The sequence below is a fragment of the Pseudorca crassidens genome, chromosome 6, assembly GCF_039906515.1.
Source record: "Pseudorca crassidens isolate mPseCra1 chromosome 6, mPseCra1.hap1, whole genome shotgun sequence".
NCBI classification, from domain to species: domain Eukaryota; kingdom Metazoa; phylum Chordata; class Mammalia; order Artiodactyla; family Delphinidae; genus Pseudorca; species Pseudorca crassidens.
The window spans coordinates 3,634,450-3,651,910 of NC_090301.1; the positions used below are offsets into that span (position 1 = coordinate 3,634,450).

Here is a 17,461-nt window from a genome sequence, read left to right on the forward strand (position 1 = left end):
TGGGGAAGAAAGGGGAGGGGATGAGGCGACCATTTGGCCAAATTCCCACGCTAACAGGGGACCCACCGGCAAACAAGGGATGTGTGTTGGTGCTTGAACGATCTTGCCTGGCTCAGTCCCCTCATTCCTTCAAACCAGGCCTTCTCCTCTAGTGTTGGCACATCTGAGAGGAAGCAAGTTGTTTTTGTAAGTTGTCATCATTTTATCCTGGCCTCATTTGGGTCTTCAAAAGCGCTTGGTAGCACTGCTGACCTTCTGGGGCTCTGAAAGTGTCTGCAACTCAGAGATGCTGTAGGTGTGGGGCCACTTTCCTCCTGGGGGCGGGGGTGACAGCCTCCCCAGAGTCACCAGGTAGCGTCTTAGACCAATTCTGAGCCTCAATCCTGTGCCTGGAAGTCTGGTCCATTATGCTTGACCTGAGCTTTGGTTTTCGACCTGAGCTTTGGTTTTCTACCTGAAGACCTAGATTTTCCTTTTACTTCTTGTTACCCACCATCCCTGAAGATGCCTACCACCCCTGCCATCCATGGAGCTGGGGGAAAGGCCCCCGGAAATGTCAGCCCTGTGTGGGGAGGGCCGGTGATTCACGGGTGTTAGTTACGCACATAAACATGTAACATTGTCCACTCCAGGGGTTTGTTTTACGTTTTTCAAACTTTCAGATAACAGTTGATATTAATGTTTCTCTTTTCCAGCCAGATCTAGAGTTTGCCAGAAAACACTGTAAACAGAAGTTTTACTGTGTGTGAACTGTAAAGTTTTCTTTTTTTCCAGGCGTGGTGGAGAATGTAGCTTTTACTCTGCAGCTGGACTGCATCAGAAGCATGCATTTAAAACAAAAACTTCCTTAACTGGAAAAAGAATGCTGTCTTCAGAATAGCTTTGCTATGTGACATTTTTGCTTCTGTGAATTTTGCATCAGTGTTAGCTCTTCTTTTGGCTTGTTAAATTTGACTGGTCACAAAGGTAGTAGCTACACACACACAGACACAACACATGTGTGCATATACACACATTTAAAAATTTTATTTATTTATTTACTTTTGGCTGCATTGGGTCTTTGTTGCTGTGTGTGCACTTTCTCTAGTTGCGACAAGCGGGGGCTACTCTTCGCTGTGGTGCGCGGGCTTTAGGCACTCGGGCTTCAGTAGTTGTGAAACGTGGGCTCAGTAGCTGTGGCTCGCGGGCTCTAGAGTGCAGGCTCAGTAGTTGTGGTGCACGGGCTTAGTCGCTCCGTGGCATGTGGGATCTTCCCAGACCAGGGCTCAAACCCATGTCCCCTGCATTGGCAGGTGGATTCTTGACCACTGTGCCTCCAGGGAAGTCCCTACACACATATTCATAAAGGATTTTCTTTTTGCACTTTGACTTTTGTTCTTAATCTACCTGGCTTGTAGTGAAATGGAGAGTCTTGTTTTTGAATGACATTCTGACAGAACTTAATTGTTATTTTGCAAGGAGTAGAAAACTCCAAGGTTTTAAAATTAGGTTTCTTCTCCGGGGGTTGAGCATTGAAAGAACCGGAGACTAAGTGACCCAGTGATTGGAAAGGGGAAAACACAGTTCATTTAATCTGAAATCATCCAATAATAATTGCCAACATTTGGGATTCCAAGTGTAGTTTATGAAGTCCTTTCATCGATAAGATTGTATTTATTGCTCTCAGATCTGTAGGTGATTAGTATGTCCACCTGACAGTGAGGAAACTGAAGACTGGGGAGGTAAAGGAAGTTTTCCTCCTGGAAATTCTTCTGTTTTCTCTCTCTGACGGCACTGTGATTAGAGCTTCAGCCCCTCACGCTGGGAGCACAGTAACTTACACGTTCTCATAAATCCTCTTTCCCCATCTTGTTCTTCAAGATATATGTAAGTTGCCAAAAGAAGAAGGAACTTGCAGGGACTTTATATTGAAATGGTACTATGACTCCGTTACTGAAAGCTGCGCCAGGTTCTGGTATGGAGGCTGTGGTGGAAATGAAAACAGATTTGATTCGCAGGATGAATGTGAAAAGGTTTGCCCTCCTGGTAAGTGATTCTTCTTTTGTGTTGGTGGTTTTTGCAGGTAAGGGATCCAGGCCAATAATTCACCTTTTAAAGATATTTGAATGATAATGATGATGATAGATTTGAAAAAGAAGATAAATTGAATTTTTAGATGAGGAAGGTGTACAAATAAAACACACGGGGTTAATTTTCTGAGTTATTATGGTCTCCTAAAAACATACTTGTATCCTTGTATTTTTGCCGATGAGGAAACATATGGTGGACCACGCCTCACCCTTCAGAAATATTACTAAGTTTCTGTTATTCATAAAATACTGTAACAGACATGGTTATTAGGAAAATAATATAATGAACAATTAATAATAACTGCTATATAGTCTATTCAACTTTAAATAATCTTGCTTCCTCTAAATGATAATGTGGACCGCCAGGCCATGCGATATCTCCATTATGCTGGGCAACGTGATTGGTAATAAAATCAGAACAGCTACACAGAGATTCTGGGGCGGAATGGGAGCGCTGGGTTTGCTTAAAGGCCAGGCAGGTGATGCCAGGAGAGAGAAAGGGCTCAGATGGCACAGAAAGCCCCAAACCCCAGGCCAAGGAGCTCCAGGGGAGCCACTGAAGGAAATGAACTGAAAAGTGAGATTGGTGATGAAAGCCAGAGGCCATGGATATTTTCATGAGAAATACAGTGTCCTTTTGGGTCAGTAATGTGACTTTTCCCCTCCTCTTCCTTTCCACCCTCACCCGCCGCCCCCGCCATCCATGCTCAGTGCTCATCAAGCCCGGAGTCATTGCTGCGATTGGGACCTAGCGCGGCCGACCAGTGACACATACCTCTTGAAGAAGAAGGAGTCCGCCATCGCCAGCCGTCTTTGTAGAAGCTCTGTGTATAGATTCCCTTGCACTGTACCATTTCATGCTTTGATTTACACTCGAACTTGGGAGGAAACGTCTGCTGCATGACCTATCAATATGGTGCTAAATGTGTCTGTGGAGTCAACCCTCTTTGTCTCCGGGCAATTACATTGTATACTTTGAACGTTGTGTAATAGTTATCCACTGCTGGTGTTTATGTGAACATTCCTATAAATTCAAATTCCCTCTGGAGTTTCACGTTATGCCTGTGACAGGCAAGTGTAAGATCTAGAAAATAACCCCCAATTTCACAGCTACTCTATATACTTCTGCTTGGTTCATTTTTTTCCCCTCTTAATTAAGCATGACTTTAGATGGAAAGCCTGTGTATGGAGAAAAAACAAGAGTCTAACTTTTCCATTTCCCCCCCAGTTTCCTGGATTAGATTTTGAGCGACTTTCCTTTTTCTAGAGCTTCTAACAAACAATGTAGTTAGAGGGAAGCAAAATCCCCTAATCTTTGTGCACTGTTTTGGGACCAATGCCTTAATTAAAGGATGTAAAGAAAGTCATAATAGAGATTTTTTTGGCATTCCTCTAATGTTGTGTCTGTGTTGTTTTTTTTTGGGGGGGGGTGTTAATTTTAATTTTAAAATTTTTAGGAAATTTATACAAAGAAACTTTTTAATAAAGTATATTGAAAGTGGTGTGGGTTTGGTGTTCTTGGCTGTGTCGTTTCCCTAGCACCTGTTGTCAGAATCACCCCAGGACAGGGGAATTGGAGCCCGTTCAAGCCCCCAGTCTTGGGTACCACCCTTTGATTTCCAGCGAAGGGGCAAGGGCGCTCTGTCGACAGTGGGAAACCCGGTGGATCCAGCTCTCCATGGCCGGGTGGGTCACGTTCCTTGCTTAGGGCCCCTGGAGTCTTCCTAGTCTTAAGAACCAGGCTGGCTTTCATGCTCTCCTTTAACTTCTAGCTGTGTCCCAGAGATGTGGCCTCCTTCCCTGCCCCTTTAAGATAATTGTTTCCTGGGGGTTCCCTTTGCTCCTGCCTACAGTGGCTGAGAGGTGGGATGTCACTGGCCCAGGAATCCCCAGTCCCCTTTCTGGAGTCTCAAAGATGAAGCATAAAGTTTCTTGTTTCTTTAAAGACCCTTTTGCTCCTGTCTTAAGAAATAACACAAGAAACAAATAAATACATATTTAGGTGGTACCTGAACTCCACTTGGGAAGGAAACTGAATTTGTTTGATAAAACACATCTACTCTGACAAGTGCTTCCTGCCGAGCTCTAGGGACCTTGGGTGTGGACAGAACGGTTTTATGTAAGATGGGGAAGGATCTGTCAGTTAATCTATTGATCAGAGGTAGGGAGGAGGAGAGAGAGGGTGTGTAGAGCCACGGAGATGGGTGGGGAGAGGCTGGGAAGTCACAGAGACCACTCCTTGTGATTTCCACCCAGATCTTTGGGTGCAATTTCTAAATTCACAAATGAGCTCAAAGTGAGCACATCTGCAAAGCAATTGGAGGAAGAACTGAGCTTTGTCCCCGAGTCGGTGTGTCAGAGAATGCAGCCAAAGGCAGAGATGGAAGGAAGATGTTGTGGGCAAAGGACCCCTCTGCTGGAATCTGCAGGAATCTGGGGGAGGACTCAGCACTTCACAATCCAAGACGTTGGGCACCTTGTCGGGATGGAGAGAGCCTGGTTGAATATCAGGGTAGCCCGGGGTAGATTGCATGGCTTTGAGGACTCCTGAGAAGCTCTCACAGTCAGGGGGCCCCTGGACCACGTCCGCCCTCTAGGCCATGCTGACTGCCTCCCCACCTTTGAAGGGCCCCCTTTTTAGCGTGAGGCCAAGCAAATGGAACTACCAAGGGCCCCGTGATGGCCATGAATCCCTTTCAAACAGGTACTCAACCTGGGTGGGAAATGTTCCTTCTATGGCTTTCTTAGAGATTTTTCTCTCCAGCCCCACAGGAGCAGCCCCCTTCCACAGAAACAGGCCTGCGTGCCTCCCCTCAGGCTGTGGGTAGTCAAGCCAAGCGCATCCCATCCCACTGGAGCAGAGAAACATTTGCAGGGGGATTGGGAAAGGCAGCTTCACTGGTGTAGTGGATGGGACCGTCTGTGTGCATTTGTCCTGGGGCTGCCATAACCAAGTGCCACAATCCAGGTGACTTAAAACAATAGAAATGTATTCGCTCACAGGTCAGGCGGCTGGAAATCCAAAATCAAGGTGTTGGCAGTGCCATGCTGCCTCGGAAACCCGTAGGGCAGTCCTTCCTTGCTTCTTCCTACTTTCTCGTGATTCCCTGACTTATAGGCATGTGAGTCCAATCTCTGCCTGTTTTCACATGGTCATCTTCTTATAAGGACACCAGTCAAACGGGATTAGGGATCCACTCTGCTCTGGTATAACCTCATCTTATCTAACTATATCTGCAATGACCCTATTTCCAAATAAGGTCACATCCTGAGGTCCTGGGGGTTAAGACTTCAGCACATCTTTTTTGGGGGGGGACACAATTCAACCCATAACACAGTTTTAGGGTTTCCAATACCAGTTCCCAACTCTGATCTGTCGATCCACTGTTAACAGCAAGGTAGCAGCTGTAGTTAAGAGATTTCAGTTGAATGCTGTCACTTCCTCACTGGCATTGGTTATTGAAACCATCACTACTGGATCTTCAGGCTGGGTCCTATTCATTTCAAAACTTAAATCCCAGATGCTGTGCAGACCCTTTTCCCTGTAGACCAGCGCAGGTACTGGATGATTAGAGTGGAGAAGCCCATGGCTTGTTCCCTCCCACCTTCCTTTTTCTCCCCAAGCCTGTGGAGTTCTGGGCTGGAGCTCCTTCCCAGGCTCCATAGGTGAACTTGGAGCTGACTCTCTGTTGGCTTCTGTTCTCTCCTTGACTCCTTTCTGTGGTAGGGTCCCGTGCTGACTCTCTCGGGGTGTATGTCGGTTCTCTGGCGGAAGCTGAGGGGCCCTAGCCTGGCAGTTCTGTGAACCTCTTCTGCCCCTCACAGCCCCTTACTGGGGGTCATCCTCTTCACAGACCCTCGGTGCTGGTGTCTTTGTGCAGGAGAGCATCCCCTTGGAGAGCAGTGTAAGCCAGTTGGCTCAAGTCCAGCCACCTTCTCGGGTCACTTAATCCATAGGAAATGCCCATGACCTTGCCACATCAACTGCCACATCCGTCTTTCCACTCGACCAGGGGTCAGGGGTCCTGCGGGTTCAGGGGTCAGGAACATGGTCAGTTGAGAGCTGGTCTCCAGCCCCTGACTTGGTGGTGGTGGGAAGGAATGATTCAGACCATCATCTCCAAGTCTTGAGTGTTTCTTTGTCTTCAGGGACAGGGTCCAGTGGACACCCCTTCCTGATGCCGCAGGGAGTGAGGGAAGAGTGTGGCCTCTTCATAAGCGCTTTGTTGCTCTCGAAAGTCCCCCCCCCACCTCTCCCTCGGCCCTGTTTTACCTCATTAGTGACTGGTTACTGTGCTCTAAGCTGGGGCCCTTAGCCGTCAACTCTGGGAAAACAGGATCCACCAGGCACCCACCACCAGCCTCTTGTAGGAACTTGATGAGTGGAGAGCTCTGAGCCCCAGATCTCTAGTGCAGGCTGAACACTGCTTTTCCTCCTCTGCCCCTCGATTTCCTAGAAGTGAGCCTTGGCACCCCAAGGCACCCCACTGGTGTGTGTGAGTCTGCCTCGCCACACGTTAGTGACTGAAGTCTCCTCGAGGGGATGAGGGAGAAGGCTCATCACATGTCCATGGTTTGGCTTCACACACACCCTTTAACAAGCTCTCTCAGCCCCAAAGTTCCTCTGCCCAACAACGACCTCAAGTCTCCCCTCCTCTTCCTTCCCCTGCTGCTTGAAATCCCCTCCGTCCTTACAGCAGTTTCCAGGTCTTCCCCTCAGTGGGGGCGCTTTGACTGGGAAAACCAAAGCCCGAGAGAGGGCGGAATGGTGGGCATCTTGCTTCCTGCACCGTTCACGTGGGGTCGGTTCACCCCATCACATTAAAAAAAAAAAAACAACGTTACGTACAATAAAATGCATCCACTTCTGTGTGCTGCTTGATGAGTTTTGACAAATGAATACATGCACAGAACCCTCACCACACTCGTGATGGCCATCATTCCCTTAGCCCCATCCAGCTGCGTGTGCGAGTGAACAGCATTTAAAGTTATCATGACTTTTCTCCCAGTAAATTTATCCTAAGGAAACAATCGGAGATGCACAAAAATTTATGTTTAAGGATATGGCTTTATTTGCAATGACAAAAGTGAATGCGAGATCATCAGAATGACCAACAAGAAAAGGATGCTTACATACATCCTGCTTCACCAACAAAAGAAAAACATAGCCATTAATGTGATTGATATATATACACTACTATGTATTAAATAGATAACTAATGAGAACCTACTGTATAGCACAGGGAACTCTGCTCAGTGCTCAGTGGTGACCTAAATGGGAAGGAAAACTAAAAAAGAGGGGATATATGTATACAGATAGCTGATTCACTTTGTTGTACAGCAGAAACTAACACAAAATTGTAAAGCAATTATACTCCAATAAAATTTAATTAAAAAATACATCATGATGCTGGTAAATGGTCGATGCCATTAATCAGTTGATATATACGATATGATGTTAAAAAGATAGAAATCTGTATATTTAATATGATAGTTTCATATATATGTGCACATGCACACACCTATATTTCCCTTTTGTGAAGGAAAATAACAAAAGCAAATACAACAAAATTTAAGCAGCGGTTGTTTCTGGCGTGGTGATTTAAGTGTTCTTTAAATATTCCTACACTTAAATTTGTTTCTAAAATAAACCTGTGCATTACCCTTATCAAACAGTTATTTTCAACTTGAACATATTTTTATATACGGATTGCACTATTCATAAATTTTAATTGTTTTAGAATCTGTGTTGTGTGGATGTACCTAACCACTCATCCTTCCTTCCTTCCTTCATTCCTTTGTTCCACAAGTCTTTACTGAACATGTGTCACATGCTAGATCCAGGTCTAGGCACTGGAAATGCAGTTCCGCTGGAACTGACCTACTGGGGGAACCAGGCAACACAAATGCATCTGTAAAGCATGAAGACGTGGGAAGAGCTGAGGAGAAAAATAACCGCAGCCGCCTCTCCAGTTCCCTCGGTTTCTTACCCTGCCCTCGTGCATTTAGCATGTGGTTCCCAGGAAGAGAAAACGTGGACTTTAGGAGAGCTTGAGGGCACACACAGCACCTGTGGCCCCAGCTTACCTCCACACCCAGGGGTGCTCAGATGTGCAGAATCAGACACCACTGGAGGGAGGGCTGTGGTCCTAGAAACCCCATTTGGCCACCAGACATGCCCCCACCCAACTACAGCACTTACCCTTCCCAGTGTCTAGGCCCTAATCTTGAAGTTGCATTTTATCCCGATGTTAGTTATAAAATAGAGAGGGAGAGTCGTTAGTGGGCTCATCCCACCCCTGGAAAATCAGGCTGATTTTGCATCTCACGCTAAGATCCCATTTCCACATAATTCTGCCTTGTTCAGTGGAGACAGTTGGTTACACTAATTCATTTGACACCTGAGCACATTGTATGTGTTCCTCTGGGCTTTTAGGATAAAGTGTTGAACAAACCAGACAGGGTCCCTGCCCCCGAGGGGCTTACATGCTGCTGGTGGGAGACAGAGAGAATGCAAGGACCATGAAGAAGAAGCAAACGGTAGAAGTGCTTTTGCAGGAGGTGACGCGGCTCTGGGGCAGGGAAGGTGGGGTAAGGGGCAGGCGGTGCTGTGCTGGGGCAGCCACCATGTTTCAGTAGCGCGATCACCGTGGGCCTCGCTGAGAAGGAGACTTTGAGAAACACCTGAAGAAGGTGAGTCAAGGGGGTAACTGAGGAGAGAGCTCAGGGCAGATGGGACCCCTACAGCAGCGTGTTCCTCGGATGGAGGAGAAGGCCCTGGGCTGGGTTCTGTCAAGTGAGGGCGGGGGCCCAGGGGCCACTGGTGGCCCGGGTCGATCTACAGGCTTTTACTCAGTGACCTGGAGCCATGATTCAGCAGCTCCATCAAGGGACCGACAGGAACGTCCTTGAACTCCACAGGATCCACTAGCTGCTCTGTGGGGACAAGACCTCAGGCAATGAGGCGGTGACACCAGTGATGGGGTGGTGACATCAGTGGTGAGGCCATGGAAGAAATTCAGGTGAGATGCGATGGTGACCAAGACCAGAGCAACAGCAGAGGAAATGAAGTGTGGACTCTGGGTATATTTTGGTCTAAAATGTGCAAGAATTGAGGTAATGTCTGTGTACAGTTTTTTACCCATTATTTCCACAAAGGAACTAGAACCAAACAGATGTTAGATCATCTGTGCTGACTTTGTGTTCAGCAAAGCGTGGTCTGAGCTGCACTCCTGACCTGAGACAGCTGTGGACCTCTTTCTGAGGCCTGTTCTTTGTCAGACGGTGCCACGGTCTCCACATCCTTGCCTGCGCTGTAGCGTGCCCCTGACCCGAGGGTCCACCCAGTGCTTTATGGGGCAACCTTGGACACCTTCCAGCCTGGCTGTGTGCACAGAGGTGGCTTGCCAGAAAAGAACACCTGTTTTGAATTTTGTGAGCAAAACTAAACTTCTACTCGGGTAATGCACTGAGTTTTTGGGCTGTTCTAGAAGACGGTGTAATCTTAACACAATTTACCTCTACCCAGTAGCAGTTGTGTGTCAGGCACTGTACTAACTGTCTCACCCACATTATCTCAGGCAGTGCTGTCTGGTAGCGGTCACTATACTAGTTCTTTAGATGATGAAACAGAGGGTCAGAGTGTTCCAGTTCACCCAGTTACGACCTAATGGAGACTGTATCTGAGAAAGTCAGCATGACCCAGAAGCGCTCCCTGAGCTCCCAAAGGTGTACTGGTTCCTGCGGGATCCTCGCTGTCATTCCCCAGGGGCTGTTTCCCTGAAAGTTGGATCTAATCTCAAGCTCCGTATCTTCGTCCAGCACAAAGCACGGCCTACCCAGTCCCTTTCTAAGACCTTCTGAAACTCTCAGCGGGCAGAAAGTCCCTCTCTCCTTTCCCTTTCCTTTAATGACAGTTTTCCCATCTCTTTTTCATTATCCGGAGCTGCTCAGGGGAGGACTTAGAAAAGCTAGCCGTTCTGGGCTTGTGCCTGGTTCTCCGAGGCCAGGTCATTGAGACATCTGTTTGGACTGTACTATCAGCACATTTCGATCCTTTCGTCAGCTTTGCTGGATCTGTGAATATAAGTGCCTTCTACTCCTCCCCCCCACCCCCACCCCCTTTACAACATTCTACATAATTTTTAAAAAATCACAAGGAGTGTGAATGGGCACCAGTCTTTCTGTAGGAAGCCAATATCCTGAACCCTCAACATCAGTTTGAGATTTCTCCCCCACGGTGATTCATTTTTAGGGAATTGTTCAGATTACACTGCCAAATTTCCCTCGTTGTCATATTTCCAGTTGGACCTGGCTGTTGGTCAGGTTCTCGGAGTCCGGCCTTCTGGGTGTGGCTTCCGGGGAAATTGGGGTCTGCTGATGGTGCTGAGCTGCTAGGCCCCGGTCCAGGGGCTGCCCAGGGGTCTGCTCCTTCTCCGATTTTAGTTCAGGGTTCTGACTTTTGATGTTGTGTGTGCCTCCTGTCTCTCCCTGGAGCTGAAGTGCTATTCTTAGTGCCATCGGATTCCCAGGGGGGTCTTCCTGTTTGTTTGGAGTCAGGACTTCAGAATTGGACAGTCCTTCAGAGGTCCCGAGGCCCAGCGTGAACAAGTTCAGTGATCCCTTTCCGCACTATTCCTGATTCTGCGACTCACGTGGTGGGCATAGAATTGCCCGAGAGTGAAACACTGAAGAAGGAGTGTTTAAAAACCCAGTCGCTCCAGCCCAAAGACACCTGGTAGAGGGTAATGGGAAACAAAGAAGAAAGGGACTCTGCATAAGGGTGACACTTTCCAAGTAAGACTCAACCTGGAAAGTACGTACGATTTTCCTGCCTTAAATAAAAGGTGTCTATGAAAACTTTCAGGCTACTGGTACAAAAAGTCATCTAGTGGAAGGGATTCGGGGAGCTGCAGAGAAAACCAGCCAAGCATGTTTGAATTCAAGAGGAATGCAGAAGTTCCAGTGTCTGCGCAAATTTTCCAGGAAAGGTTAGACAAAGAAATAGTGAGACAATACGAAAAAACTGGTGGAGCCTCTATATATTCGAGGGAAAAAAAAAGTCTATTTATTTACTAGTTCAAACAAGTTTTTTTTAAAACATCTTTATTGGAGTATAATTGCTTTACAATGGTGTGCTAGTTTCTGCTTTATAACAAAGTGAATCCGCTATACATATACATATATCCCCATATCTCCTCCCTCTTGCATCTCCCTCCCACCCTCCCTATCCCACCCCTCTAGGTGGTCACAAAACACCCAGCCGATCTCCCTGTGCTATATGGCTGGTTCCCACTAGCTATCTATGTTACTTTTGGTAGTATATATAAGTCCATGCCACTCTCTCACTTCGTCCCAGCTTACCCTTCCCCCTCCCTGTGTCCTCAAGCCCATTCTTTACGTCTGTGTCTTTATTCCTGTCCTGCTCCTAGGTTCTTCAGAACCACTTTTTTTTTAGATTCCGTATATATGTGTTAGCATACGGTATTTATTTTTCTCTTTCTGACTTCACTCTGTATGACAGTCTCTAGGTCCATCCACCTCACTACAAATAACTCAGTTTCATTCCTTTTATGGCTGAGTAATATTCCATTGCATATATGTGGCACATCTTCTTTATCCATTCATCTGTTGATGGACACTTAGGTTGCTTCCATGTCCTGGCTATTGTAAATAGTACTGCAATGAACACTGTGGTACATGACTCTTTTTGAATTATGGTTTTCTCAGGGTATATGCCCAGTAGTGGGATTACTGGGCAGTATGGTAGTTCTATTTTTAGTTTTTTAAGGAACCTCCATACTGTTCTCATAGTGGCTGTATCAGTTTACATTCCCACCAACAGTGCAAGAGGGTTCCCTTTTCTCCACACCCTCTCCAGCATTTATTGTTTGTAGATTTTTTGATGATGGCCATTTTGACAGGTGTAGTTTTGATTTGCATTTCTCTAATGATTGGTGATGCTGAGCATCCTTTCATGTGTTTGTCGCAATCTGTACATCTTCTCTGTAGAAATGTCTATTTAGGTCTTCTGTCCAATTTTGGATTCGGTTGTTTGTTTTTTTGATGCTGAGCTGCATGAGGTGCTTGTAAATTTTGGAGATTAATCCTTTGTCAGTTACTTCATTTGCAAATATTTTCTCCCATTCTGAGGGTTGTCTTTTTGTCTTGTTTATGGTTTCCTTTGCTGTGCAAAAGCTTTTAAGTTTCATTAGGTCCCATTTGTTTATTTTTGTTTTTATTTCCATTTCTCTAGGAGGTGGGTCAGAAAGGATCTTGCTGTGATTTATGTCAAAGGGTGTTCTGCTTATGTTTTCCTCTAAGAGTTTTATAGTGTCTGGCCTTACATTTAGGTCTTTAATCTATTTTGAATTTATGTTGTATGGTGTTAGGGAGTGTTCTAATTTCATTCTTTTACATGTAGCTGTCCAGTTTTCCCAGCACCACTTATTGAAGAGGTTGTCTTTTATCCATTGTATATTCTTGCCTCCTTTATCAAAGATAAGGTGACTATATGTGCATGGGTTTATCTCTGGGCTTTCTATCCTGTTCCATTGATCTATCTTTCTGTTTTTGTGCCAGTACCATACCATACCATACTGTCTTGATTACTGTAGCTTTGTAGTATAGTCTGAAGTCAGGGAGCCTGATTCCTCCAGCTCCGTTTTTCATTCTCAAGATTGCTTTAGCTATTCAGGGTCTTTTGTGTTTCCATACAAATTGTGAGATTTTTTTATTCTAATTCTGTGAAAAATGCCATTGGTAGTTTGATAGGGATTGTATTGAATCTGTAGATTGCTTTGGGTAGCACAGTCACTTTCACAATGCTGATTCTTCCAATCCAAGAACACGGTATGTCTCTCCATCTGTTTGTATCATCTTTAATTCCTTTCATCAGTGTCTTATAGTTTTCTGCATACAGGTCTTTCTTCTCCTTAGGTAGGTTTATTCCTAGGTATTTTATTCTTTTTGTTGCAATGGTAAATGTGAGTGTTTCCTTTATTTCTCTTTCAGATTTTTCATCATAAGTGTATAGGAATGAAAGAGATTTCTGTGCATTAATTTTGTATCCTGCTACTTTACCAAATTCATTGATTAGCTCTAGTAGTTTTCTGGTTGCGTCTTTAGGATTCTCTATGTATAGTATCATATCATCTGCAAACAGTGACAGCTTTACTTCTTCTTTTCCGATTTGGATTCCTTTTATTTATTTTTCTTCTCTGATTGCTGTGGCTAAAACTTCCAAAACTATGTTGAATAAGAGTGGTGAGAGTGGGCAACCTTGTCTTGTTCCTGATCTTAGAGGAAATGGTTTCAGTTTTTCACCACTGAGAACAATGTTGACTGTGGGTTTGTCATATAAGGCCTTTATTATGCTGAAGTAAGTTCCCTCTATGCCTACTTTCTGGAGGGTTTTTGTCATAAATAGGTGTTGAATTTTGTCAAAAGCTTTTTCTGCATCTATTGAGATAATCATATGGTTTTTTTCCTTCAGTTTGTTAACATGGTTTATCAAATTGATTGATTTGCATATATTGAAGAATCCTTGCATTCCTGGGATAAACCCCACTTGATCATGGTGTATGATCCTTTTAATGTGCTGTTGGATTCTGTTTGCTAGTATTTTGTTGAGGATTTTTCATCTATGTTCATCAGTGACATTGGCCAGTAGTTTACTTTTTTTGAGACATCTTTGTCTGGTATCAGGGTGATGGTGGCCTCGTAGAATGAGTTTGGGAGTGTTCCTCCCTCTGCTATATTTTGGAAGAGTTTGAGAAGGATAGGTGTTAGCTCTTCTCTAAATGTTTGATAGAGTTTGCCTGTGAAGCCATCTGGTCCTGCATTTTTGTTTGTTGGAAGATTTTAAATCACAGTTTCAATTTCAGTGCTTGTGATTGGTTCATTTATATTTTCTATTTCTTCCTGGTTCAGTCTCAGAAGGTTTTGCTCTTCTAAGAATTTGTCCATTTCTTCCAGGTTGTCCATTTTATTGTCATATAGTTGCTTGTAGTAATCTCTCATGATCCTTTGTACTTCGGCTGTGTCAGTTGTTACTTCTCCTTTTTCATTTCTATTAGAAATGAATTTCAATTCCATTGATTTCAGTCTTCTCCCTTTTTTTCTTGATGAGTCTGGCTAATGGTTTATCAATTTTGTTTATCTTCTCAAAGAACAAGCTTTTAGTTTTATTGATGTTTGCTATTGCTTCCTTCATTTCTTTTTCATTTATTTCTGCTCTGATGTTTATGATTTCTTTCCTTCTGCTGACATTTGGGTGCTTTTGTTCTTTTTTATCTAATTGCTTTAGGTGTAAGGTTAGGTTGTTTATTTGAGATTTTTCTTGTTTCTTGAGGTAGGATTGTATTGCTATTAACTTCCCCCTTAGAACTGCTTTTGCTGCTTTCCATAGGTTTTGGGTCGTCATGATTTCATTGTCATTTGTTCCTAGGTATTTTTTAATTTCCTCTTTGATTTCTTCGGTGATCTTTTGGTTATTTAGTAGCGTATTGTGTAGCCTCCATGTGTTTGTATTTTTTGCAGGTTTTTTTTTCCTGTAATTGATATCTAGTCTGATAGCATTGTGGTTGGAAAAGATTCTTGATATGATTTCAATTGTCTTAAATTTACCAAGGTTTGATTTGTGACCCAAGATATGGTCTATCCTGGGGAATGTTCCATGAGCACTTGAGAAGAAAGTGTATTCTGTTGTTTTTGGATGGAATGTCCTATAAATATCATAAGTCCCTCTTGTTTAATGTGTCATTTTAGGCTTGTGTTTCCATATTTATTTTCATTTTGGATGATCTGTCCATTGGTAAAAGTGGGGTGTTAAAGTTCCCTACTATAATTGTGTTACTGTTTATTTCCCATTTTATGGTTGTTAGCATTTGCCTTATATATGGAGGTGCTCCTATGTTGGGTGCATAAATATTTACAATTGTTATATCTTCTTCTTGGATTGATCCCTTGATCATTATGTAGTGCCCTTCTTTTTCTCTTGTAATAGTCTTTATTTAATTTAATTTAATTAATTTATTTATTTATTTATTTTTGCAGTACGCAGGCCTCTCACTGTTGTGGCGTCTCCCGTTGTGGAGCACAGGCTCTGGACATGCAGGCTCAGCGGCCATGGCTCACAGGCCCAGCCACTCTGTGGCATGTGGGATCTTCCCGGACCAGGGCACGAACCTGTTTCCCCTGCATTGGCAGGCGGACTCTCAACCACCGCGCCACCAGGGAAGCCCTATTTTAAAGTCTATTTTGTCTGATGTGAGAATTGCTACTCCAGCTTTCTTTTGATTTCCATTTGCATGGAATATCTTTTTCCATCCCCTCACTTTCAGTCTGTATGTGTTCCTAGGTCTGAAGTGGGTCTCTTGTAGACAGCATATGTACGGGTCTTGTTTTTGTGTCCATTCAGCCTGTCTATGTCTTTTGGTTGGAGCATTTAATCCAATTACATTTAAGGTAATTATAGATATGTATGTTCCTATTACCATTTTCTTAATTGGTTTGTGTTTGTTATTGTAGGTTTTTTCCTTCTCTTGTGTTTCCTGTCTAGAGAAGTTCCTTTAGCATGTGCTGTAAAGCTGGTTTGGTGGTGCTGAATTCTCTTAACTTCTGCTTATCTGTAATGGTTGTAATCTCCATCAAATCTGAATGAGATCCTTGCTGGGTGGAATAATATTGGTTGTAGTTTCTTCCCTTGCATCGCTTTAAATATGTCCTGCCACTCCCTTCTAGCTTGCAGGGTTTCTACTGAAAAATCAGCTTTTAACCTTATGGCAATTCCCTTGTATGTTATTTGTTTCTTTTCCCTTGCTGTTTTTAATATTTTTTCTTTGTATTTAATTTTGATAGTTTGATTAATATGTGTCTCGGCATGTTTCTCTTTGGATTTATCCTGTATGGTACTCTCTGTGCTTCCTGGACTTGACTATTTCCTTTCCCATGTTAGGGAGGTTTTTGACTATAATCTCTTCAAACATTTTCTCAGACCTTTTCTTTTTCTCTTCTTCTTCTGGGACCCCTATAATTCGAATGTTAGTGCATTTAATGTTGTCCCAGAGGTCTCTGAGACTGTTCTCAATTCTTTTCATTCTTTTTTCTTATTCTGCTCCCTGGCAGTTATATCCACCATTTTATCTTCCAGCTCTCTTATCCGTTCTTCTGCCTCAGTTATTCTGCTATTAATTCCTTCTAGAGTGTTTTTAATGTCAGTAATTGTGTTGTTCATCACTGTTTGTTTGCTCTTTAGTTCTTCTAGATCCTTTTTAAATGTTTCTTGTATTTTCTCCATTCTGTTTCCAAGATTTTGGATCATCTTTACTATCATTACTCTGAATTCTTTTTCAGGCAGGTTGCCTATTTCATCTTCATTTATTTAGTCTTGTAGGTTTTTACCTTGCTCCTTTGCCTGTAATATATTTTTTTGTTGTTTCTTTTTTTTCTTTTTTTTTTTTGATGGGTGGTGTTATATTCCTGTCTTACTGGTTGTTTGGCCTGAGACGTGCAGCAGTGGAGTTTGCAGGCAGTTGGATAGAGCTGGGTCTTGGTGCTGAGATGAGAACCTCTGGGATGAATCATTCCGATTGATATTCTCTGGGGTCTGAGGTTCTCTGTTAGTCCAGCGGTTTAGATTCAGAGCTCCCACCACAGGATCTTGGGCCCGACCTCCAGCCTGGGAACCAAGATCTCGCAAGCTGGTTGCTGGGGGTTCTTCCCGTCCCCTTAAGCGTCCATGGTCCCCCACTGGTACCTGGTAGGTGCCTTAGTTTTGAGGAGATGTGAATTCCACATCTTCCTAGTATGCCCTCTTGATTCCGCCCCCTGAAGAGTTGATTTATAAGTTAACACCCCAAAGGCAAGAGGGAGCCAGGCACAGGGAGACCTGAGGGAGGAGGGTTCTGGGTTTGGAGTAGAGCTGGGTCTTCTGAGTCTGACACATTGAGTCTGGCATGTTGGAGAACGAGCAAGGTGGCTAGTGGGCCTGGAGCACACCGGGGAGGGGTGATTCGGAATTGCAGCCCTGGTTGGAAAAGACAGAGGACGTGGAGAAGAGAGGGTGGGTTTGGACTTATTTTGGGAGCAAAGTCAATAAGACTTGCTTACGAATTAGACACACGGGGAAGGAAAGGGTGATAAATGGCTGATGAGATGCCTTTTACTGTGATGAGGGCAAATGAGGGAGAAATGGTGTTTTGGGTGTGCCATTTGCTTCTTTTTAGAAACGGGTGTAAAATCAAGAATTCCCTCACATGCATCATAATTTGGGATGCCAGTTGAACGTCTGAGTCAAAACGTCAAGAAGGCAGTTGAAGTTCAGGGCAGTGACTGGGGCTGAGGGTATAGAGCTGGCACTTGGGGAGAGCATAGGATATTCTAAGCCACGG

The 17,461-nt window shown here is 44.2% G+C and overlaps 1 protein-coding gene across 2 annotated transcripts in view; it reads left to right on the plus strand.

The window, feature by feature from the left end:
* The window catches only part of COL6A3 (collagen type VI alpha 3 chain), an 85,801-nt gene extending 82,230 nt beyond the window's left edge, over positions 1-3,571 (plus strand). For both annotated transcript variants that reach the window (XM_067740124.1, XM_067740123.1), the window contains exons 42-43: positions 1,861-2,025; positions 2,781-3,571. In XM_067740124.1, coding sequence (XP_067596225.1) covers positions 1,861-2,025; positions 2,781-2,821 — 206 coding nt within the window. In that variant the 3' untranslated portion in view covers positions 2,822-3,571. The remainder of the gene's footprint in view (positions 1-1,860; positions 2,026-2,780) is intronic.
* Positions 3,572-17,461: the final 13,890 nt, after the last annotated feature.